Below are 26180 nucleotides of genomic sequence, written 5' to 3'. Positions count from 1 at the left end.
TTTTCTTGCTCTATATGTATTGTCTGCATTTGAGGGTTTGGAGGTAACTGCTAACGCCTGATTAAGGTTTTCCTTCAAAATGGCGATCTCCACAGTGAGGAAGGGAAGGATAGTGGAGTTCAAGGGACGCGGAGGCACAAAGTGGGTCATCCAAGTCACACAGGCTTTCGCGACAGATCAGCTTTTTGTTTCTGTTGTTCTGTTTTGGTTTTCGAGACAGGGTTTCTCTGTGTAACAGCACTAGCGGCTCTGGAACTTGCTTTATAGACTATGCTGGCCTCGGACCCGCAGAGATCTGCCTGCCTCTGCCTTCCAAGTTCTGGGATTAAAGGCATGCGCACAAGATCACAGTTTTGGCCGGGCAGTGGTGGTGCACGCCTTTAATCCCAGCAATCAGGAGGCATGAGGCAGGAGGATCTCTGTGAGTTCGAGGCCAGCCTGGTCTACAAGAACTAGTTCCAGGACAGGCTCCAAAGCTACAGAGAAACCCTGTTTCAAAAAAAACAAAAAACAAAAAACAAAAAAAAAATCACAGTTTTGATGAATACAGTGTGACCTTGTGTCACAGCAGTGTGAAGGCGGCGTGAGGGGACCCAAAAGTTCTACACAACTCCTGCAATGCTTCTCTATGTTTAAGATATATTTAATAATAATCAAGAACATGTCTGTAGGATACCCAGAAAAAAGGCTCCAGAATGTTCAGGTGATGCCCTATGATGACAAGGATTTTAATCCAGCAAGATTGGTTCCACCCAGAAATCAGGGGCAAGACTTAAGTTCACATACTTTCAGGGGTCTTGGGAACGGACATGTTTTCTCAGAGAAGAAATCTATTACTTTCATCAGACTCATACAGGGTTTTAGAAAAACACTGCAAATGAACCCTTGTCCCAGGGCTATCTTCTTTGCAGAGAGAAAATGGGAATAGGGCTCTCCCAAGATCCCGGGGAAAGACACAGTGGCCTAGTCATCCCTCCAAGTCTTCCGCCACAGCAACACCTTCGTTAGCGGGTTCAGCTTCTGCTGACTCAGCAGAGGGGACCAGCAGAATGGGGACAGCTTCCAGGTGAGGGAAGCCTTCACTGCTGGATACAAGTGGACCAGTTCCGGCAGTCGCCACATGCCTCATTTCAAATGGGTGTTGGACGTCAGATGAAGAAGGTGGGTGCCTGTGGGCTGCTGAGCCCAAGACTTACAGGCAAGGGCTGCCAATCTGGGGAAATCATCTGAGGCAGAGCTGAGATGAGATTTGGGGGCTGGACACCTACCATCTTCAGTCCCAAGACTGTCTATTTATCAGGTATAGGTAAAGATGAAGAAAAGGGATTCCCTGAAGAAATTGTTCTACAAGAGAAGCAAATTCCAAGTCAGGTGTAATCCCAGCATCAGGAAGGCGGAGGTGGGAGGGTTATGAATTGAGGCCAGTGTCTCTTCAGTCAGATCCTGGGAGGTGGGGAGTGAATTCTGCCTGAAGAAACAATCCCAGAGACCAGCCTTGCTTTGGTCTTCCTGGGTTTAAGCAAAGTATTGCTTATCTAGACATCCTTCAGTCCCGTCCGTCTATTTCCCTATCGCCCGCCCATCCTCCACCAAATACCATCCTTTCAGTTATCTGTCTACTGTCCGCCTATCATCTACCCATTATCCACCTACTATCCATCCACCTCTCCACCCATCCATTATCCTCTATTCCTCCAGCCATCTACCACCCATCTACCCAACCACCCAACTTCCCAGAGTCTGAGCGTCCATAATGAGCTAGGCTCTAGGCTCAGAACTAGAAATGCAAGGTGAGTAATACTCAATCAAGGTGTCTGCTCTCAAGAGCCAGGGATGAGCTGAGCATGGTGGGGGCATCCTTTTTAGTATTTGCTTTACTCATTTTAGTTCTATGTGTGCTGAATGTGTTTGGCCCGCAGGTGTGTCTCTGTGTGAGGGTCTCAGGCACCCTGGAAGTGGAGTTACAGAGAATTGTGAGTTGCCACGTGGGCACTGGAATTGAACCCAGTTTCTTCGGAAGAGCAATCAGTGCTATTAACTGCTGAGCCATCTCTCCAGCCCCCAGTGGTGGTGCATTCTTAATCCCAGCAGCTGGAAGGTAGAAGCAGGAGGATCAGTTTAAAGTCATCCTGTGTGTATGTGTGTGTATGTTTACTGAAAGCACCTACTATTAATGGGTTGATGTTAATCTGCACCTTTAAATTCAGTACTACTTTTATTTTTTTAGAAGAAATTGGGTGCACCAAAGTTTGGTGCACATATATTTAGGAGAGTATGTTATGTTATGTATGTGTTTAGGGCCAGCTACCTGTTGAAGTCACCCTACATGGGGCTAGAACCAGAAAATCCCAGGAGGCAGTGGGGTAACCCTTACCTATACCACACTGCACCGAACACCCACTACACCCCTCCGAGACACACAGAAGGATTAGGGTTAGCAGCCTGGCCAGAGTGTGTCAGGTACCCCTCTCCAAATGTTGCCCTGTACCCTTAATTTCCAGACTTCAAATGAGAGATCACTCCCCTGCCCATAGATAGAAGAAAGAAGAGGGTCAATCCCCTCAAAGCCCAACTATGGCACAGCCATAACTGCTCAGACTGGCCAGAGCTTGCAGGCTATGGGAGCATCATCTCTCTTGGGAGCGTCAATTTCCTACTGCCCTGTGGAAGGACAAACCATCTTTCCTTTTCCCATCCTGATGTCTGAAAGTGCTTCCAGAACATTCGGTGGGTGGGCACCCCGTCCCCCTCCCGCGTTCAGCACAGCAGGCAGAGGGCAGACAGGAGGATCGGTGCAGCCCCAGCTGGTAGCTTGCAGCCCCAGGCCCCGCCCTGGCGCCTCCCCTCCGAGGCTGCCCACCGTCCCTCCTTCCCCAGGCCCTTTTCCTGGCCTCGAGGAGCCGTACGGCCCGGAGGGGGTGTCGCGGTGGCATTTGGTAATCACACGGCGGCACAAAAGGCCCCGGAGCCACCTGAGAGCGGAATGCGCCGGTGCCCCACCGTGGCCGCGGCCCCTGACACCGCCCGGGCCCGCGCGGCCGGGCGCCTGGCTGACCTGCTGGGGCTGATGAATCCGGCTTTGTGCGACACTGTCACGCCGCGTTAGCCCCACAATGGCCAGCGATATTTTATATGAATTTCCCCCTGGCCGGTGATTAGGCGATCGCCGGCCAGTCATAGCAACCTGGAAGTATGCGCTGCCCGCCGCGCCGTCGGGCGCGAGGGGAAATCCTCTTTCAGACGCTTTAATTCAACACCCCGAAGGGCGTGTGAATCGCCAACAGCATTTTCACTTTTCCCTTGTGCTTAATCTTGTCGTCCTCGCAGGGACATTGTGCTCAGAGCCGAGCTCAGTGGGATGTCGGCCGGGGTCCCCCCTCCCACAGCGGAGAGTTAATGATATACCGGAGAGGCCCCCAGAGCCAGGGGAGCCCCCACCCCCAATGCATCGTAAATGGTAACACTTTCGGATGGGGGGGTCAGGGGTCGCAACCTGGATTTGGGGACTCTGCTTCCCTAAAAAGCTGCCCTTTCTGTCCCTCCAGGGCCTTAGGCTCCGGCAGTCTCGCGGGCTGGCCCCACTGGAGCTGGTCCTTCCATAGGCTGAGCACACACAGAGAGGTGGAGGACCACCCCCTGAGGGGCCATGCTGCTGAGGCCGGTCATCAGGAAGGGGCTTGCCTGGGGGAGGGGAGGAGGCCAAGCTACAGTTCCCTGCTCAGACCCCAATAGAGCAGGGAGTAAGTTGGAAAAAAAAAAAAGTAAGATCCTCCCTGGCTTGACCAAGGGCAGAGATCTAAATACCCAGCAGACACTGAGAACCTAAGGTCTATAAGCACCCACCTCTGCCACCTGTTGTAACTACAGAGGTCTTGGGGACCCAACAGAAGTCTAGTCACTATGTGCTATAGGTATGACTGGCCTGGAGGTATATCTTAAGAGGGAAGGGTGAACCACACCCAACACAGGTAAGAGGCTCAAGCTGGAGACACTGTCCAGGTCAGTGGGGTCCAAATGAAGACTTAACAACCAATAAGAACTGCCTGTATAAGCAGCAAGCCCCCCGGAGTCATTGGGGACCAGGGAGAAATCTCCCACTAGGGGTGCAGAACTATGGTTATATTTGGCCCTTCCTATGTACAGGAGCCTCTAGGCCCAGGAACTTCTGAGGACCCTTAGGCACAGCCATCTCCATATGCAGACAGGTAGAGACCCCAGTTTCCATGACTGTGGGTTCCAGGCTCCAGACTCCAAGCCACACTCTTTTATGTTCTAGATGTAACTGTCTCACTCGGCCAGGAGAATCAGTCCCCCTACAAGGCCACATGTTATTTAAGAGCCTGGTCCTGGACTCTGAGCCCACACGGCCTCTACACCTCTCACTAGCTTCCTAGCCAGACCAGCTGTTTTATTGACCTCCATCCTGTGACCGCTACCTCTGGACAGGCTGGCCCTGCCCAGCTTTTGCCTGCAACCACCCCACCCATTTTACCTTGCCAGAGGTCAAGACAGGGAGTCATGTAGTGACTTCTGAGTGTCTAGGGATTGCCCCAAGAGACTTAAAAACTGCTCACAATCATCCTGTACTCAAAATTCTTCAAATGCTTCCTGACCAAGGCAGGTAGTTAGTTCCCTGCTACCTTTAGGTGGAAGGGCAGAGCAATCTAGACTCTAGCTCAGCATCTAGGGGCTGGAACTTCTTCCTCAGGCTCAACCCAAGTCTCAGGTCAGACAGATACAGGGTGGGTCAGAGGTGAACACATACTTTGTCATGTGTTCACACAGACCCCCCCCATTCACACATGCATGCTCAGTGCACACAATATGCACACATGGCATGTACAGTGTACATGGACACACCTACACAGAGACACTTGGACACCCACATGTGTATATACAATGCATGTGAGCACACATATGTGTATATTTATGTGTAATGCCCACTCACACATCTACATATATACATGCAATACAGATGCAGGCACACACAGGTGCACAAATGTACATGTATACTGGTACTTGCACACACTTGTACATACACAGCACACACATTCATCTATTCACATACATACCCATGTAAGTTAGGCACAGCCACACAGATGCACACTGATACATGTTTAGGCATGGACACATATGTAGAAATATTAACTGATATGCACACTAAACACATTCACATTCCCAAGTGCACATGCCCACCTAAGACACTCATACATACATGTATGTATAAAACACATGCACACACATTTGTATATAACACATGGGTGCACAATTTCATATACATGCATACATGGATGCAAGAGGCTGGCTCCTTTCCTCACAGCTGGCTGGTGGATGTTAAACTCTGTTCAACAGAGGCCACCTCGGCAGGGGTGGTCAGGCACCCCTGTGGTCCCTGCCACAAAGCCTAGGGTAACCTTTGACACGATTAGGTTTGCCCTGACCCTAATCCAATCAGATTGATTACTTTGAGGCCAGCGGGCAGGCAGGGGGTGGGGGGCACAAGGGCTTCTGGAGCCAGCCTTTCTGGGGACACATGGAGGGTTCCTTCCTCCCCTGGCCACCAGAAGAGAAGGAGAATAAGAACTAGGGAGGGGGACATGAGGAGAGGGAGGAGAGGGGCTTTGGGGGAGTGGTGGGGACAGAGTGCAAGGAGGAAGCAGCAAACTGCAGAAAGGACTGTGCAGGGGTGCAGGCTGCTCTCCTGTGCAGGGGTGCAGGCTGCCCTCCAGCAGGAAACCCCCCAGTGCTGCTAGGGGAAAGTGGACGGGCTCCTGAAGCCAGCCACCCTATGCTCTATCTCAAAGGCAGGCGGCTTCTAGGCGGGAGGGGGTTGGAGAAAGGTGGGCAGGTGTAGCCCTCAACCCCAAAGTTGACATGGCTAGCTGCTCTCTAGGGCAGAGCTGCCGAAGTACCTGTGGCAGCAGCTTGTCCCTAGACAGCCTGGAGTGTTTGTTCAACAGCCTCCGGGGGAGACCCTCAATACTCTGCAGCTCCCCCACCCTCACCCAACAACATGAATGTGATGGGGTGCTCACCACAGGAACAGCCTGTCTCTTTCCTCTGCCCTCGCACCTACTCTCCTCAGTGCTCCTGCCATGCCAGAAGCAGTTCAGCCATACTGGTGAGCCCTGCTGCCTTCCTGGCCCTTCTGCTCCTCTACCTGGGCCTCCCCAGGGTGATCATACCACTGTCCGCCTGGAGAGTCTGCAGCCAGGGTGATGAGCTCCCATTTGCTGCAGTGTCCTGGCTTAGGATTCTACCAACTTCTGTATGTGGAATTCCCAAACAGCTCTTGGGAATGACTGTCTATGCATCCTTAAAGAAAGAGAGGAAAGGAGAAAGTCCCTCATGGTCCAGACTAAGTGCCATCTCCCCAGGGAAGCTCTCCAGGATACCCTCAGGCACCAGCATCTTGCCTTTCAGCCATCCAACATACTCACTTATATGCCAGCGCATACTTGGGTGTACCCATAGGATGCTGGTCACACGCACATGGTCTGTGTGCACCAGCAGTGTGCCATGACGGGTTACTATCATATGCTACACCCACTGCAGAACCTCTCATGTCCCAGCTCTGGCTCTGGAAGATTTCTGGGTCTTTCTAGAGTGTGCTCAGCCCCAGAGAATTTGTCCTAGAAATCAAGAACGGGGTGCTGCCACTACCAACAGCACCTTGGGAAACTCTGGTCTCTTCCAGTTCTGTTTTCTATAAAACTTAAGGAAGAAAGATGAATGGATGGAGTTCGTGATCCTAGGGAAGCTAAATAAGAAGGTGAATCCAAAGAAAATCATATAGTTATCCTCCTGGATATTGGAAGTAGACAAGATTGCCAGGCAAAAGTTGGGTGCATGGGGGTGGGGTGGGGGTGGGTGTAAGGGGAGATGGGTAGAGAGAAGGGAGAAGGGGAGGATTCAGGAAAGCTTGGGGGAATGGGATGGGTGGGATGGAGGAAGGGTGGATATGGGAGCAGGGAAGTAAATATCTTAATTTAGGGAGCCATTTTAGGGTTTGCAAGAGACTTGACTCTAGAGGGGTTCCCAGGTCCAAGGAGAGTTCCCCAGATTGTTCCTTGGGCAGCAGAGGAGAGGGTACCTGAACCGGCCTTGTCCCATAGCCACACTGATGAATATCTTGCATATCACCATAGAACCTTCATCTGGCGATGGATGGAGATAGAGACAGAGACCCACATTGGAGCACTGGACTTAGCTCCCAAGGTCCAAATGAGGAGCAGAAGGAGGGAGAACATGAGCAAGAAAGCCAGGACCACGAGGGGTGCGCCCACCCACTGAGACAGTGGGACTGATCTAATGGGAGCTCACCAAGGCCAGCTGGACTGGGAGTGATGGACCATGTGATCAAACTGGACACTCTGAATGTGGCTGGCAATGAAGGTTGACTGAGAAGCCAAGGACAATGGCACTGGGTTTTGATTCTATTGCATGAACTGACTTTGTGGGAGCCTGGTTTGTTTGAATGCTCACCTTTATAGACCTGGATGGAGGGGGAGGACCTTGGACTTACGGGGCAGGAAACCCTGACTGCTCTTAGGACTAGAGAGGAAAGGGAATGTGGGGAGGGGGAGGGAAAAGGGAGGTGGGGAGGAGGTAGAAATTGTTAATAAATAAATAAATAAATAAACAAAAAGATGAATTGGGGCATTCAAGAAGAACCTGGAAAACATAGTAAGATGATATCTCAAAAGATCCACCTGCTTCTGCCTAAGTACTAGGATTAAAGATGTGTGCCACCATGTCCTATCTAGAAACCTTTTCATAATAGACTGTCATAAAATTTTTGACATCATTCCAAAAGATCAAAAGAGTAGATTATTTAATATAAACAAATTTCTCTCAGGGCTGGAAAGATGGCTCAGCAGGTAAGAGCGTGTATTGTTCTTGCAGAAGACCCAACATCCACATGGCACCTCACAACCATCTGTAACTCCAGTTCCAGGGGATCCAACGACCCCTTTTGACCTCCACAGACCCTTGCATACTTGTACACACACACACACACACACACACACACACACACACACACAAAATAAAATAAAAAATATATTAAAAGATCCTTGCCAGGTAGTGGTGACACATGCCTTTAATCCCAGCACTCAGGAAGCAGAGGTAGGAGTGTCTCCAAAAACAAACAAACAAACAAACAAACAAACAGATCCATTAGGAGGAAGAGAGAGAGAGAGAGAGAGAGAGAGAGAGAGAGAGAGAGAGCGCGAGCACTGGTTGTTCTTCCAGAGGCCTGAAGTTCTGGTCCCAGCACCCACATGGTGGCTCACAACCTTATGTAACTCTAGCTCCAGGCATACAACGCCCTCTTCTGGCCACTCCGTACTATGTACTACACGAATGTGGTACATAGATGCACATGCAAGCAAAACATCCATATGCATAAAATAAAAATAAAGTCTTTCTAAAAATTATTTATCTACCTATATATGCATAAGAGTGTCTTTTTTTTTTTTTTGAGACAGGGTTTCTCTGTAGCTTTGGAGCCTGCCCTGGAACTAGCTCTTGTAGACCAGGCTGGCTTCAAACTCACAGAGATCTACCTGCCTCTTCCTCCTGAGTGCCGGGATTAAAGGTGTGCACCATCACTGCCCGGCGAATAAGGGTGTCTTACTCCTGAATCTACAAATTAAAAAATCGGATGGATCCACAGTTATCACAGTCTATGGCAAAGGGCTGAAAGCAGTCCCTCTAAGGTTAGGAAAATGGACGCTCACTCTGGACATCAGAGCAAGAAAGCAAGGAATGGAGTACTGAGCTTCCGGAGTAGGAGAAAGAGGTGGAATCGTCCTGTGTGTAGAGCAGCCCAAGGAATCAATAGAAAGAAAAAAAAAAGACTTGTCAGGGCCTGTGAACAACTACAACTTTAGCCAGGTCACAGAGCAGCTGGTCAGTTGTACTGCACACCACTCTCCCGCCGTCTCCCAGTAACCAACAATCTAAGAACAGCAGTAGACAGGAAAACAAAACAATGACGCACTGGGAGCACCTGATGACAGAGGCAGGTGGATCTCTGTGAGTTAACGGTCAGCCTGGTCTACACTGTAAGAAAAGCAAGATAGGGCTGAGGTGGTTAAGAGTACTTGTTGCTCTCGCAGAGGACCAAGGTCCAATTCCTAGCACCCACATGGCGGCTCACAACTGTCTGCAACTCTGATTCCAGGGGTTCCGAATCCCTCTTCTGACCTCCTTGGCACCAGGCAAGCGTGTGGTACACAGACACGTGCAAACAAAACACTCATGTGCATAACAGTAATTAACTTTCAGAAAGAGCTGGGTGGTGGCGGTGCACACCTTTAATTCCAGCACTCGGGAGGCAGAGGCAAATCTGTGAGTGTGGATTTGAGGCCAGCCTGGTCTACAAAGCAAGTTCCAGACCAGCCAAGACTACACAGAGAAACCCTGAAAAACCAAATCAAAATCAAAGAGAGAGAGAGAGAGAGACAGACAGACAGAGACAAAGAGCTCATTTACAATAGAATAAAGATGGAAGAAATACTTAGGAACCATTAATTTAAAAGGCAATGTACAAGACATAGATGGAAGCTATCAAGAGTCACATAAAGGAAGTAGGGCCATGAAGACCCCATGTTCATGGATCAGGAGACTTAACACTACTAGCATGGCAGTATTCCTCCTCCTTCGTGTCCTACACAATCCCTAAAACCTCTAAGTATTTTTACAAGTGGTAGCTGGAGAGATGGCTCAGGAGTTAAGAGCTCTGGTTGTTCTTTCAAAAGATCTCGGTTTGGTTCTCAGCGCCACATGGCAGCTCACAACTGTTTATAACTCTAGTTCTAGGGAATCTGGTGCTCTCTTTGACTTCTGTGGGCACCAAGAACATACATGATACACATACATGCATGCAGGCAAAATATTTGTTCACAAAAAGATAAATAAATCTTTAAAAAATTACAAGTGAATCCTAACATGCATATGAAGTATAAATGGCCTCAAATAACCAAAACAATCTTGAGGGGGGGAAAAACACTACAAAGCTATAGACATGAAAACAGCATGGCACTAGTATGAAGATGATCAGACAGACCAATGGAACAGAGCAGACAACCTACACATAGATGCATGCATATAGAGCCAGCTGATTTTTGATGAGTGAACCAAGACCATTCAATGAGGAAACAATGCTCTTTGCAACAAATTGTGTTTGAATAGTTGCATTTCCACATGGAAAAGAATGAAGTTGGATCCCATCCTCATACCATAAACAAAAATAATTCACTCAAATATCAAATGGAGCTGGAGAGATGGTTTAATGTTCAAGAATACTGGCTGCTCTTCCAGAGGACCTGAGTTCAATTTCCAGCATCCACATGGTGGCTCACAACCATCTGCAACTCCAGTCCCAGGGGATTTTCTGGCCTCTGTGAGTACCAGGCATGTGGCACACAAACACACATGCATGCAAAACACCCATACCTATAAAATAAATAATTTTTAAGATTAAAACAAAATCATAGACTTAAATGTCAGAGTTAAAGCTATAAGATTCTACCTTTTATTTTTTATTTATTTTTAAAATTAATTTATTTTTTAATACAGACTCTCACTGTGTAGCCCTGACTGGCCTGGGACAAAGCTGTTCCTGAACTTACAGTCCTAGGAACAAAATCATAGGCCATCACATCTGCCTTGAGGCTATAAGACTCTTAGAAGAAAACGTAGTAAAAGCAAGCTTCTGTAGCCAGTGTAATGGTGGTGCACATCTTTAATCCCAACACATGGGAAGCAGAGACAGGAGGATCTCTGTGAGTTCGAGGCCAGCCTGGTCTACATAGTGAGCTTCAGGACAGCCAGGGCTACACAGAGAAACCCTGTCTCTCAAAACAAAATAAAATAAACCAAAAGAAACAAAAAACCCAAACACATATACTTCGGGTTTGTCAAAGTTTTCTTAAAGTCAAAGAAAGAGCTGGGAATGGTTGTGAAAATTAAAGACTCCAGTAGGAGGCTGAGAGATAACTCCGTAGTTGACAACAGTGACTGCTCTTGCAGAGAATCCAAGTCCAGTTCCCAGCACCCATAACGGGCAGCTCACGACTGCTGTAACTCCAGTTCAGGGGGATCTGAACTCTGGTTAGGTCTCCAAGGGTTAAACACACATGCTGTACACTAAAATAAATAAATAAAAATTAAAAATATCTATGTGTGTTTTGTTTCCACGTTGTAGAGGCTAGAAAAGAGAGTGAGACTCCATGAGACTAGAGTTACTGGTGATGGTTGTGAACCTCCGTTTGGGTGCTGGGAATTGATCCCAAGTCCTCTGGAAGAGCAATCAGTCCTCTCAACAACTGGGCCATTTCTCTAGCCCCCCAAAATTGATGTTTTTTTTTTCTTTTTTGGTTTATCTATAGTTTTGGAGCTTGCCCTGGTCGTGCTGTAGGCCATGCTGGCCTCAAACTCACAGAGATCTGCTTGTCTCTGCCTCACAAGTGCTGGGATTAAAGGCATGCACCACCACTGCCCAGATAATTTTTTTTTAAACTTTTGTGTTTCAAAAGACACTTTCGAGAGTGAACTTTTGTGTTTCAAAAGACACTTTCGAGAGTGGTGAAAAGAAAGCCAAACACGGGAGTATATACTTATTCATCTCAGCATTCAAGAGGTGGAGGCAAGAAGATTAGAAACTTAAGGCCAGTCTGGGCTACATGAAACCCAGTGCCAAGAATAAAGAAAGAGTTCACAGATTGAGAGAAAATGTTGGCAAGTTGTGGAATGGATGAGGGACTTGCAAAGAAGTATTGTCTGCTAAAAGTCTGTTGAGAGGTGATTGTCGATTATATAGTATGTAGATATGTATGCTTATATATACACATGTATGTATGAGCCCTTTATATTATATATATGTTATATCCTTTATATGATACATAAAAGACTCTTAAAACCAAATTATCAGGCTCAGCAAGATGGTTCAGTGGGTAAAGGAGATTGTCACCGAGCCTGATGAGCTGAGTTCAATCCCTGGGACCCACATCACAGGAATAGAGAACAGATCCCTATTTTTTGACTTCCACATATGTGCTGAGGCATAAATATTTACACACACACACAGAGAGAGAGAGAGAGAGACACAGACAGAGAGAGAAACTGAAACTGTGATAAAAACCCCACAAATAACCCAAACCAAACACAAATAACCCCATTAAAAACAAATAAAAGAACAGAATGGGGGGTGCTGGAGAGATGGCTCAGTGGTTAAGAGCACAGCTACTCTTCCAGAGGTCCTGAGTTCAATTCCCAGCACCCACATGGCAGCTCACAACTATCTGTAACTCCAGTTCCAGGGGATCCAGCATCCTCATACATACGTAAGTAGGCAAAACACCAATGCACATAAAATAGATTACTTTTTTTTAAAAAAAAAGAACAGAATAGGTATTTTTCAAAAGAGAACACATATAACTGAAAGTTCAAGAAAAGATGTTCACATCCACTGAGGCAGCTACAAGCAAACAAGAAGTCCTGGTGAAATGGGGAAACTGAGTCCTAAACCCCCATCTGTCAGCAATGGGAATATAAAAGTTTGTCGCTTCCTCAGTGTTAAAACACAGTTGGTGGGTTATGTGGGTGCCTTCCTTGTTCCTGTGAGAGACACAACTTAGCATTATGGGATTGGTAGCATGTTCCCACAGACTCTCCAGTGGAGGTGGATGTATTATGGGGCTTATGGCATGCTCCCACAGACTCCCCAGTGGAAGTGGATGCATTATGGGGCTAGCAGCATGCTCCCACAGACTCCCCAGTGGAAGTGGATGCATTAGTTACTACTGCTGTGATAAAATACTTAACAGAAAAAAAACGTTTTTGGAATCCTTTGGCTCAGGATTCTAGTTGTTTCAATCTATTACAGAGAGGCAGGAGGGTGAGAGGCTCTGACTGTGGTAAGAGAAGCCAGGCTTGCTCACTCACTGTTGCACAGTCTAAAGGCTGGAACCTTCAAAGGCCAACCTCTCTCGTCTACGCCTGCCAGTCAGACCACAGAATCTAAAGGCTCCACAGTCTTCAAAATCAGGTCACAAACTGGGGACTTAGCGTCCAAAACATGAGCCTGTGGAGGACACTCCAGATTCCAATGACAGGTATGAGGAAAGGTTGGCCATCTCTCCTCACCCACTCAACACAGCCACCCTTTATCAACTGCAGAGCCTTCAAGTGGAACAGGCATCCACCCTTCCCCCAAAGGCCCTTCTGCTTTCTTTTCATTGGAGAAGCAAGGTCCTGAGGACCCTCATGCTGATCTTGGGGTTCCCTGTACACAAGTCTCCTGCCTGGGGACTGTGGCCATGACAAGGTATTGAGACCCATGTAAGGAGCAACTGCTCAGCACGCACACTGAACATACATGTGCATGCTCCACATACATGTGCACATGCCCCAAACCCCAGGTGCCACTGCGTGCAGCCATATATGGGTTTGCATGTGAGTGCAGCCCCACACAGAAGCCATGTGTGCACATGCACGTATACACCACTGCCACAATACCGTGATGCTGTGAACTGAAATGTTTCCTGCTGAAGAGGTGAGGAGAGGGGATCGAATCCTTGGCTGGGAAGTAATTAACAGATGTTACAGGGTCATAATGTCAGGTTGTTTTTGAGAGACGGGGCCTAGTTATGGGGAGAGGGTAGAAGCATGCTGGAGACATGCCCTGGGAAGGTATCTTCATCCCTACCTGGTCCCTTTCTGTTGCTTTCTCTGCTTCCAGGTTACAGTGAAGTAAGCAGCTGTATGTAATGCATTTCAGCCTTACCTCATGACTGCCTTGCCTGAGGCAGAAGAGCCGTGTAACTATGAAACAATGTAACCATGTAGCCATGCAGCCACGTAACCCTGCAACCATGCAGTCATGTAACCATGCAGCCACGTAACCCTGCAACCATGCAGTCATGTAACCATGTAGCCATGCAGCCACATAACCCTGCAACCATGCAGTCATGTAACCATGTAGCCATGTAACCATGCAACCATGCAACCATGCAATCATGCAGTCATGTAACCATGTAGCCATTCAGCCACGTAACCCTGCAACCATGCAGTCATGTAACCATGCAGCCATGCAGCCATGTAACCATGCAACCATGCAATCATGCAGCCATGTAACCATGTAGCCATGCAGCCATGCAGCCATGTGACCATGCAACCATGGACTGAACTCTATGAAATCAGTCTTCCCTCTTCAAATTGTTTGTATCAGGTCCACTGTTGTAGCAAAACAAAAAACAACAAAATACACACGTGCTCCTTGTATACAGTCAAATAGGAAGACATGTGTACACACTAGCACTTGTATTGCTGCGTGTACCTAGATCACATTTCCATGAATACCCAGGATGGGCCACATGTACACATACCATAAGTCATTTTCGGTAATATCACTCTTGGGACCCCAGCTTCCCCTGTATACAGCAGTGACTGTTCCTGTGGGGAGCAGCTGTGTAATTAGCCTGACTGGCAGCTCTGAAGTTGCAGACTGCAATTACTTTCCCATTTTATAGATAGGTAGGGATGCTGACACTTCTGGGAGTGAGCTGACGGATGTAACCAGGAGAGAAAACCAATGGTCAGTGATGATGTTGGGTGAAAGGGATCAGAGGAACCACAGGGTCAGGGCTGGTGACAGGATGTCATTATATTAGGTGAACAGCTGGTTGAGGATGGAGGCTGATGGAACTGGGTGGAGCCACACCGACAGCACATTGCTGGAAACGGAAGGCAGGGGATCAGACTTCAGGGAACAGAGGAACTGAACCCCCAAAGGCTCCTGGCACTCTCATCTACCTGACCTGACTGGAAGAAAGAATTTAAATACCTTCAAGGTCACAGCGAGACTGCTGCAGGTGCCCAGCCCCAGCTCCCTCTCCACGAGGCTGTTCTTGAGAACAGTGTCCAGTGTCCAGGCTTCCAAGTCAGACTCATAAAGCCCTGGTTGCTGTTCCATTTTGTACCTCAAGTTTGGGAACATTCAGCAGATGCACAGGGTTGGGGGGCTCACAAAGGATCTGGTGATTTTGGCTTCTGCATTTTGGCTTCTGCAGCAAGCCCCTGTGACTGGGAGGCTCACCAACCATAGACATCCATTGCTTACAGTTTTGGTCTACCCACTCTCCACTGCTTCCACAGGGGAATGATGTCCTAGCCAAGAGAATTAGGTCATGTCAAAATACTTTCTACATGTGTATAAAAATGTCCACTTAAAACCCAGTGCAATGAATATACGCCTATAAAATTTAAAAAGAAATGAAATTCACAGACGGCATCATCCTATACATAAGAATTTTTTTTACATATAAAATTCTAAGGTGTATACACACACACACACACACACACACACACACCATATAATGGAATAGTATTCAGCCGTTAAAAGAAATGAAGCATTGATATGTGTGTGGCAACACAGACGAACTTTGCAAACCTCACACTCAGTGAAAGGAGCCAGCTACAAAGGGCCACAGAGTGCATAATTACACAGAGAGGAAATGTCCAGAATAAGAAAAACACAGGGGTAGGAAGCAAACCAGTGGTTGCCAGGGGCACCGCGTAATGGGTTTGGGGTTTCCTTTTGAGATGATGAAAATATTTTGGAATTAGAAGAGGTGGTGTCGCAATTCTGTGGGTGTGCTAAGTGTGCTGAGATTGTATGTTCTAAAGTGATTTAAATTATAGGATTTTCCCTTCTCTCTCTCTCTCTCTTTTTGTAAGGCAAGAAAGCTTTCATTTGGTGTGTGTTCTCTCCCCTTCTCTCCCCGATCCTCCTCCATGTCTTTGTTTCTCCTTCTCTTGGTCTCTCTGATTCTGCCTCTCCGCCTCTGTCCTGAGTCCCAGAAGCCACAGAAAGAAGTCTTGGCCCTGTTCAGAGCCCTCTCTTGCACCTGGTGCTGAGCCAGTCTCATGTGGACTTGCATGTGGATGGGACGCACCGGGAAGCAGAGACAGCCCAGCCCCTGACCCCCGGCAGCAGGAGGTCAACACATGGTAATTATTGCCTTAACCACTACACTTTAGGATAATTTGCTCTTTGCCAGCAGGCTAACCAACACCCAGCCCTCCTGCCATTTTCTCCTTTCCAAATCAGTCCAGAAGCCCCAAGGCCAGGTAGCTGGTATACTTTCCCAACACACTCCAAGCCTCTCCCACCCTAGTTCCCATTCCCTTGCCCCCGACCCAAGGCCCTCCTGAAGCATTCGTTGGGAGGAGGAGGGCGGAAACCCACCAGGTGGAGTTTGGAAGGCCTTATGATGCCCACATAGAGATGATCCTAATCGCCCAGGTTACCTTTGTCCAGAACAGGACCAAAGATTGCCAGGCTGTTGCTGACGGTGGTGCAGTTCCAACGCCGGCCTCGGAACTGGTGCTGACACTCCTGAATGCCAGCCTTGACACCTTCGGCCACGCTGGGCATGATTTCCACATAGTTCCTGCAGAAGCGCAGCTGCTTGGGCACCAGGCCTGGGATGCTGGCACACAGGATGGGCTGAGTGCTCAGGGAGGAGTACTGGGGTCCCACAGCCAAGGACCTGGTGGGAAGACAAGGCGGTTAGTGAGGGCATCTCTGGAAACAGACACTTGGCTACGTACATATTGTGCTGGGACTGGTGCTGCTTCTACCATGAAGGATACCTAGAGACAGGATGCTGCTGACCATGTAACTAAGACGGAGATTAGATGTCAAGCTGTCACAGTTCACTGTGTGCAGAAACCAGCCCAGCATTCCTGCTCTGTAGAGGTCTAGGCACCCTGAGCCTGTGGCACTGGAGGATGCAGAGACGGATGGAGAGCAAAGGATGAAGATGGTGGTTAAAGGGCCTCAATGGATCCCAGAGCAGATTGTATTGACTAGTTCAGGGCCTTCCCCAAGGAGGAGAACGGTCAGATATGGGGCAGGGAAGACCCCAGCTTCCAAGGCAAGGTATGAAATTTGCACTAAATTAATTCCTTCTCACTTTGGGCTATTCACCCCAAGATATAAAAACAGATGTCCTTAAAGTGTGAGTAGGGCATGGGTAGAAGGCTGGAGGTGAAGGCCAGGCAAGCATGAGGTCCTGAGATAGGATCCTTAGCACCCATGTAAAAACCAGATTGGCACATATGTACAACCATAGCACCAAGGGTGAGGGGGCAGAGACACAGCCAGTCTAGATAGTGAGTTCTGGGTTCAGTGACAGACCCTGTCTCCAAAACAAAGGTGTAGAGTGATAGAGGAAGATACCCTATATCAATCTTTGGCCTACACACACACACACACACACACACACACACACACACACACACACACACGTGCACTATGCACAGCAGATACTAAGATCTTTGTATGAAATAGCACGGTATTTGTATACAGTCTGCACACCCTTCTGTACATGCCAAACCTAGATGACAATGTTCCTAACAGAGTGGAGTCACACTGTACGGCAGGGAATCCACACATTCAGTACACGTGCAGGGATTTCTCCAAATACTTTCTCTTTTTTTTTTTCCCTATTTTTGCTTGTTTTGTTTGTTTGTTTTATTTTTTAAGATAGGGTTTCTCTGTGTAGGCCTGGCTGTCCTAGAATTCACTCTGTAGACCATGCTGTTCTCGAACTCACAGAGACCCACCTGCCTCTGTCTCCTGAATGCAGGGATTGAAGCTGTGGGCCACCACACCCAGCTATCATCACCGCGTTTTAGAAACACTCACTATTAGGACTCATTCTGTAACTGAGGCTAGCCTGGCTATGTAGTCCAGGCTAGAACTTAATGATCCTTAGACTCCTACTGCTGGGATTGCAGGCATCACCACTGCCATCTTTTTTTTTTTTTTTTCCTGTCCTGGAACTAGCTCTTGTAGACCAGGCTGGCCTTGAACTCATAGCGATCCATCTACCTCTGCCTCCCAAGTGCTGGGATTAAAGGTCTGTGCCACCACCACCTGGCTTAGCCATCTTTTTTTGAACCACAACTTAAAAGAAAGATTGGTTAGGTCTTTGGGTACTGGTCATGAGGGAAGAGCAGAATTTTCTCATAGCTATGGCTTCTCCAAATAATGCTTCCATGCCATCAAGTACCTCCAGTCCCAATTTACGGTTTTCAGATCCCCAACACATCCATCTCTGGGGTCTACCCCACATAGAGTTGGTCTCTCCTATCTCCAGAAACACTCAAGGAACCTGTGCAGTCTGTGTCCTCATGTTCGCCCCATGACAGGGAGGACCTGTTCTTTGTTCCTTCCTCCTCTCTGACTTTGATATGGATAAGGCCTGTGGGCTAGGTGGGTAGGTTTCTTACATGCACATCTACTTATGATAGGCACCATGTTCACAGGAAGGTAGGCCTGGTGCAGGCAGGGACTGTGTCTGCTCTCAGTAGCTTTGAGTCTTATGTATTTAGTCTGGTTCAAAGGTGTCCCCTTCTCTGCCTGGAGTAGGAATTAGCTTGTGTTCTCTTCTCTAGGTGCAGATCACCATGACTGTTTGTGTGCCCCGGCTGGCACTAGATGGACCCATCTAGGCACCTTCGAGTATGGGGAGAGCAGACACTTGGCAGAATGAAGAGATCACTGTCCAAGGTCCTGGCTTGAGGGTTGCCATGCAGGCATATGAAGGGGACTGGGAGCTGTGCACAGAGAGAAAGCGCTTGGTCAGGTTCCCAGAGTAGAGAGAGAGACAAGACCAAAGGCTGAACACCTTAGAGCCAGAAGGTCCCAACATGTCTTGTCAGGCCCCTCCGCTTTCCTCCTAATACAGTGGCTCCAAAAGGACTTTGTCTCTCCTTCCACCAGTCCTTGGCTGTCCTCTGCACCCACACTCACCCCGAGACTCTCCCACCTGTGGGAAAGCAGAATTTCCCCTTGGTTGAACAATGTATCTCTCTCCTCTCTCCCTTCCTTCCTTCCTTTTTTGTTTTGTTTTGTTTTTTTGTTTTTTGAGGCAGGGTCTCTCTATGTATCCCTGGCCATCTTGGACTTTGCTATGCAGACCAGGGTTGACTTAAAACTCACAGAGTTCTGTCTGCATCTGCCTCCTGAGTGTTGTTTCTTTCTTTGAAAAAAGCATTTATTTTTATTTTATCTTATGGTCTGGGTGTTTTTCCTGTGTGTTTGTGCACCACCACACTTATTTCTGCAGTGCTGTGGATCAAACACAGGCTTCATCCATGCTAGGCAATCTTTCTATTCATTGAGCTATGGCCATGGCTCCCAGAGAAGAGATAAGGGCATCTGCCTATCTGCCCAGAAGAGGGGCCATCCTCATTTTCAAATACAGTTAACTAGGAGACTTAGAGTAAGAGTTTCTTTCTTTCTTTTTCGTTCTTTCTTTTTTTCTTTTTGATTTTTTTCGACACAGGGTTTCTCTGTAGCTTTGGAGCCTGTCCTGGAACTAGTTCTGTAGACCAGATTGGTCTTGAACTCACAGAGATCCACCTGCCTCTGCCTCCCGAGTGCAAAGATTAAAGGCGTGCACCATCACCGCCTGGCAGAGTAAGAGTTTTTTAAATAGCAGAAAACAAGAACCCGGCCATGTCTGTCTGTTTTCACCATAGGAATTGCCCAGAACCAGCAGCCAGTTCCTAAGAGTGGGTAGTCTCCTTTGTTAGATGCCAGAAGCCAGGGCTCATTCTGGATGCTGATGCTGTAGGGTAGGAGATGAGCTAAAGAAGAGGATGCGGCAGAGGCACATAGTCATGAAACCGCTGCAGGTGGCATGGAGTTATCAGACCTCAGCCTCCTTCTCACCCCAGGGAAGGCACAGAGGGGACTTCCCAGGTCCATGGCTGCTCCCAGCCCCCTTCCTGGGGATGCTGAGTCAGCCTGTTCTGCCTCCCCTCCTCTGGGCAGGTCCCTGCTTGCCACCTCCCCTGGTAGGCCAGGGTGTGGGCAGCTCCAGCAGGATCCTCCTGCTCTCCCTCACGGATTTAAGGAGGTAGAAGAGAGCCTTCTCGGGACCCAAGGGCCCCTTAAGTCTCTTGAATCATAGCCTGGATCATTTCTCGTTCCCTGAGAGCTAGACCATCTGGAAAGCCCAGGCATGGAAGACTTGTGGGAAGAACGCTGAGGGCTGAGCAAGGGGTACGGCACGTGTTGTATGATGGAAAGGCAGGGCAGGGGCAAAAAGAGTCATTAACGTCAGGATTTCAATTGGGTGGTGATTTTTTTTTTTGATGGTCAATCTAGTTTTGCTTTAGTTTGTTTAGTTACTTCTTCCTCCCTCCCTCCCGCCTCATCTTTCCCTGTTTTTTGTTTTTTGAGGCAGGGTCACATGCATGTCAGACTAACTTCCAATTTGTCACATTGCTAAGGGTGACCTTGAGATCTTCATCCTCCTGCCTCCACCTCTTGAGTGCTCAGATTGCAGGTGTGGATTTTGTGTGTACTAGCAAGCCTTCTACTAACCAAACTACATCCTTGAGCTCACTCTGTAGACCAGGTTGGCCTCGAATTCACAGAGATCCACCTGCCTCTGCCACCTGCCAACAACATTCCCTAGTGTTGGGGTGAGGGATAGCCATACAAAGTTAAACATCAATTTACTAATTTATTTTTCTTTATGTTTTTGAGACAGGGTCTCATGTATCTTGGAATGGTCTCTAACTCCGTATGTAGCAAAGGATGACCTTAAGCTTCTGATTCTCTCCAGTACTATTTCAAGTGTCTTCCCAGACATTTGGCCAGCTTACCATTTACTGAGTGTCTCTTTCTCCTCCTTCCTCTTCTTGGCTAATGCCCTGCCAGGCAACCATTACTGAGCAACAAGCTCTTGCTAGGTAGCCCAGGCTAGCCTCAAACTCATGATTCTCTAAGCTCAGCCGCCCTAACCTGGGATCCCAAATGTGTACCACCACACCTGATTTACTCCTTCTTAACACCAGGATGAGGGGAAACTGACTACAACGTAAGAGCTAAGAGCACTTCATCTGCTTATCAGTGGATAAAGGTGCCTACTGCCAAGTTTGACACGCTTGATTTTGATCCTTAGAATCCACACCATGAAAAGAGAGAACACCCCCACCCCCATAAGCAAGCTGTGGCATGTGCACAAGTACAAGTAGACACATACAATAAATAAATAAAATATATTAAAAACTAACATAGCCCAGATGGAAAGTGGAGACAATACAACCATGAGGAACCACACCAACTGAGCTACAGGGAGGACAGCAAATTTGTATTTTGTAGGGTTCATGCTACGGTGTGCACCGGACATATACATACTGTAATCGGCAAGAGCATCTGTAATTTCTTCTCCAGCTGTCATCAGCCACCATAAAGGTAGCTCCCGCCCCTCCGTGGTGTTAGAAACCGTGGCTGTAAAGGCAGCGTGTCGCCCTCACGGCAATCAGCAGAGCTGGGAATGAAAACTCCATTTCTCATTCTGGAACATGAACATAGAGGCCTCACATAATACCCAGAGGCCACACTGGAATATGACTCCAGGGTTCGAATGTCCACTGGTCTCTACCGCTGTAGACTGAGAGGCTGGATCACTCCGTACCCAGAGGAGGTAGATGCTTACTAGGACAAGCAACTTCCTGCTTGAGTCCCCTATCTCTAGAACTTCTCCAAGCCCAGAATCTGGAGGCACCCCAAACTCTGAGATGTTTCCATAGTTCTGAGGTCCAGATGTATGCCTAGAATTTCCTACTGGGACTTTGGAGGCATACATCAAGGTCTGGAGGTCTAAGTTTGTCTAGCCATGCATGCTTTCAGAAGTTGGGTCTACGTATGAAGTTTGCCTCGAAGTTTCTGGCTACGAGACTAAGTGGTCATGTTCCAAGACCAAAGAAGAACTGTCAGGGGCTGCCCCAAAACTACAGCCAGCCAGTCCTGGAAAACTCAGCCCTATACTAGGTGGTGGTGGCACATGCCTTTAATCCTAGCACTCAGGAGGCAGAGGCAGGTGAGTTCAAGGCCAGCCTGGTCTACAGAGCTAGTTCCAGGACAGGCTCCAAAGCTACACAAGGAAGACCTGTCTCAATAAAAAACAAACAAAAGCGCAGTCCTACAAATGTACAAAATGACCCTCTCAACAATGTGAGTGAGGTGAGAAGTGTCATCCCCAGTTTGGCTGACACCTGTGAGCTGCAAAAGTTCCTTGATTCTTTGGGCATCTGTTCTACTTTGACAAGAATCAAAGAGCACATCACTGACCTTCTCATTTACACCAGTTTCTCCTACCCTACCCTGAATCCTTGCACCCAGACAAAAGGAAGAAGAAAGTGGAGGAGAGGAAGAAGGAAGAAGAAGAAGAGGAAGAAGGAGGAGAAGGAGGAAGAAGAAGAGGAAGAAGAGGAAGAGGAGGAGGAGGAAGAGGAAGAGGAAGAAGAAGAAAAAGAAGATGATGAAGAAGAAAAAGGATGCTATCTTGCTATCTTCTAGGGCACCTTGCCCAAGCTCTGGGGGCACATGCCACTACCTCATTGAGCTAGCCTGTGGACAGTTGTTCCTTGATGCTGCTTCTCAGGACCTTTCTTTGCACAGATCAGCTCACACTGTGTTTGCTTTTCATTATTCCTGCCCTGTATCTGCCTGCCCTCTGCTCCAGGTCCCCCGGGCCCACTGGGCGGAAGCTCATGGATGATGTTTCTGTAGACCCTATATGTGATTCCCTCCAGCTAGACAAACCAGGACAGGCACAACCCAAGACCCCTGGCACAAGAAACCAAGGCTTGGTGAGTAGAACCTGTGCCAAGATTTCAGGTTAATATGGCAAAAACAGCAAAGACAGTAGTTTCATTACATTGGCTTCCAAGGGGTCAATTTTGTGCCTTGTATTTTGTTACAGGGCCGCTCATTGGACCTTCTGGCTCACTGAGTAGGCTAGGCTGACTGATCAGTTAGCCCCGGGGGCCTACCTGTCTCTACCTCCTCAATACTGGTATTTCAAAACTATGCCACTATATTCCTTCCGCCTTTTATGTGTGTTCTGAAGATCAAACATAGATCCTCATGCTTGTATGGCAGGTACCTCAGTTACCAAGTGAGTTATCTTCTTGGCCCCAATACACCATGGCGTTCTTAAAATTAAGAAATTAAAATTAAGCTCCAATCCAAGCAAAATAACATTTGTGAATGAATTCAATATAAAGACATACATCAAACAGAGTACACGTGTAGCCACCATACCACAATGACACAGAATTACAAAGGCGGCCTATTTCCCCTATATAGCATTACTTTCACCAAGGGAGAGTCATCAGTGGAGAGGAGTGTGGTGGCCACAACCATTATGTCTCATCTCACCCACTGTGCTGGTCTACCCTGGTCTTCCCTTTGAGACTCTTGGAGTCTCCATAGCTTGGAGTGTCCATAGCTGAATGGGAGGTGACTGGGCTAGAGCATGGTGGGCCCAGTGCCAGAAACATGTTTTTGTCTGTTTGTTTTTTATATAATTTATTATTAAATTTATTTTTTGTGCATTGGTATGAAGGTTGCAGACAGTTGTGAGTTGCCATGTGGGTGCTGGGAATTGAACTCAGGACCTTTGGAAGAGCAACCAGTGCTCTTAACCACTGAGCCTTCTCACCAGCCCCCTTGGTTTTTTGAGACAGGGTTTCTCTATGTAGCCCTGGCTGCTCTGGAACTCGCTCTGTAGATCAGGATGACCTCGAACTCACAGAGATCTGCCTGCCTCTGCCTCCCAAGTGCTGGAATTAAAGGCACGCGCCGCCACCACCACCTGGCCGGAAACATGGTTTTTGAAACGTTGATCGGAGGCTTCTTCCAGCTTGATTGTTCCACAGCTCTAAAGACGCTGCACAGACAAGGACCCTTCTGAGGTGTAGGTTCAAATGCAAAGCATCTGAGCGTCTTCATGGGGTCTGAAGGGCCTTTACCACTTGCTCTTTCTGCCCCCCCATTCTCCTAGAGTTATCTATGGACACAATTTCCCCTAGACTCCTTCATCTGGAATCCCATTGGCCTCTCTGGAGTCCTCGATCCTTCTTAAAGGCCAAGATATATCAGGTCTAAACTCCCAAGAGATACCAGGAGTTGAAGAAGAGACAGGAACCAATGAAACCTCAGTCCTGGCAGTAAGCCAGTCACACTTGCCTGCTCATAAGCCCCCAAGAGACAAGCTGGCAGTCCTCGCCCTGGCCAGCATGAACCTAGTCTTTATTAAGCCCCTAGTGCCCACCCTGAGTTCTCAGACCTTTCACGGAGATGCTCCTGATGTGTGAAAACCAGTGTCCCAACACGGACAAAGAGCCCTGTGACCCCATCTTTCGCCCAGGAGAGAATTGAGGTTAGGAGATCCTGTAATCAGTCACTCCCAATCCATATCCAGCTCCTCTGGTTGGGAGGTCACTGTAAGGTCTGAACCCTGCCTTGGGGTGATGGAAACAGCTAGGGCAGGAGGGCCCTGCCTGGGCCTGGGGAGAAGTTGGGAGGCCGGCACGCCCTCACTGCACCCATTTCTCTGCACCTGGCCTTGGTGATTCACTACAGGAGGAATTCATTCCATTTCCCCTCTCTCTGCCAACCAGGGTGGAGAATGGCCTCTTGGGAGAAGCCTCCAGTCTGGACTTCCAGCTAGAATTTTAACTGTCCAACTGGATGTCACATTGCAAAGTCCTCTGGACCCCCTGCCCCCAAGTCAGAGGGTTCCCCCACTATTACTCTGAGAGGCCTGGCCATACCTCCCCACAAGCCTTTCCTGGGATCTCGGCAGAAGAACTGGCAGACACAGTTAGGTAACAGACTGTGGCCCCTGAGGACTACAGACCCCATGCAACTGCCATGGCCACCATCAAAAAGTCCCCTAAATGCAGGTGTTTAAAGCAGGCCGTAGGAAGCAGCACTGAAACGTTTTAACCTTACAAAAGCATGTATCTGTGGGTCAAACAAGAACAACCCACACCAATGAAAATACCTGTGTCATGCCGATCAGATCACAGACTCCTCTTGCCTTTACTTTCATTAGTGCTGTTAATTTTTTATTATTACTTAATCATAGTTTGTTTTTAAAGGAGTAGGCATCGCCTTCAACTTGGAGCATGCAGAACTCTGTTTTGGAATAAAGCCCCATCCCTAGACTCAAGGTTTCATCCTGTGGCTGCAGCCACGTGAGCCACGCCTGCAGCCGGCAAACACTAATGGTTTTTCTCCCTCCTCCTTCCCTTGCTCCTGTTGAAAGGCCGGGCACCTGGCCAGGGATATAGCAGAGACGCTGGCTGTGACATGTAGGGGAGGAAGGAGGCTGGTCCAGGACTGTGAGATGGGCAGCAGGCCAGCCTAGCCTGGGCCAGCACTGGCCTCCCTGGGCCAAGGGTCTCCAGCTTCTATTTGATCTCGAGTGAATTTTCCCATCCTTGTGCCATGGCACTGGTTCCATGTTAGCTAGTGTTGAGCCTCCAAGAGCAAGCAGGGGACCCACTGCCATTTATTATGGAAGCTTGTGGGCAGGCACAGAGGGGCTGTGTGAGGAGGTAACTTGGCACGGGTGCCGAGGCTGTTTGCATTTGGACAGGCATAGGTGAGGGACCCAGGCTACAGTGTTTACCATCCACTTGCTTTCCTGTCCTGGGCCTCAGTTTTCCTATCTATCCAACAAGGTGGTCAGACTTTATTTTAAGTGTGTAACCTTTTTTTTGTTTTGTTTTTTGTTTTTTGTTTTTTCGAGACAGGGTTTCTCTGTAGCTTTGGAGCCTGTCCTGGAACTAGCTCTTGTAGACCAGGCTGGCATCGAACTCACAGAGATCCACCTGCCTCCGCCTCCCAAGTGCTGGGATTATCGGCAAGGGCCACCACAGCCCGGCTTATTTTCACTGTAACTTTTCAAAAGGAGTGGAACACATAAACTGTCTACTCCAAAGTCTCCGTTGCTTTTCTGGATTTAGAGGGACTAAGCCATATCCCAGGGACAGCGCCTCTGGGGCCTCTTTCCCGGGGTAGCCCTGTACACTGGTGGCCCTGTTACCTGCCTGTCTGGGACTGTCCACCTCTCCCTGCATCTGTATCTGATGCAGGAGGTGCCTCACTTGTCTGACTTCTCTGGTTCTCTGCTGGAATGGAATCAGGCACAGTAAACACTGAGTTGGATCCTGGCAGGTGGGATTCCCAAGGCTCTGCCCAGGCCTGGAGGGAACAAGGAGGATCATGGGTAGAGAGGGCTCTGCTGCGAAGGGTCCTGGGCTAGTATGTTGTGGGTTGATGGAGTATCCAT

General features: G+C 48.4%; 1 protein-coding gene across 1 annotated transcript in view; it reads right to left on the bottom strand.

The window, feature by feature from the left end:
* Nucleotides 1–26180, bottom strand: part of Wnt3a (Wnt family member 3A) — a 49158-nt gene that overhangs the window by 16187 nt on the left and 6791 nt on the right. Inside the window, exon 2 of the mRNA XM_087910579.1 lies at nucleotides 16318–16559. Coding sequence (XP_087766705.1) covers nucleotides 16318–16559 — 242 coding nt within the window. The remainder of the gene's footprint in view (nucleotides 1–16317; nucleotides 16560–26180) is intronic.

This window comes from Myodes glareolus, chromosome 9 (genome assembly GCF_982192425.1).
Source record: "Myodes glareolus chromosome 9, mMyoGla1.1, whole genome shotgun sequence".
Classification (NCBI taxonomy): domain Eukaryota; kingdom Metazoa; phylum Chordata; class Mammalia; order Rodentia; family Cricetidae; genus Myodes; species Myodes glareolus.
Note: the sequence above shows the minus strand (reverse complement) of the source record. Positions and strands in the feature narration are given on the sequence as shown.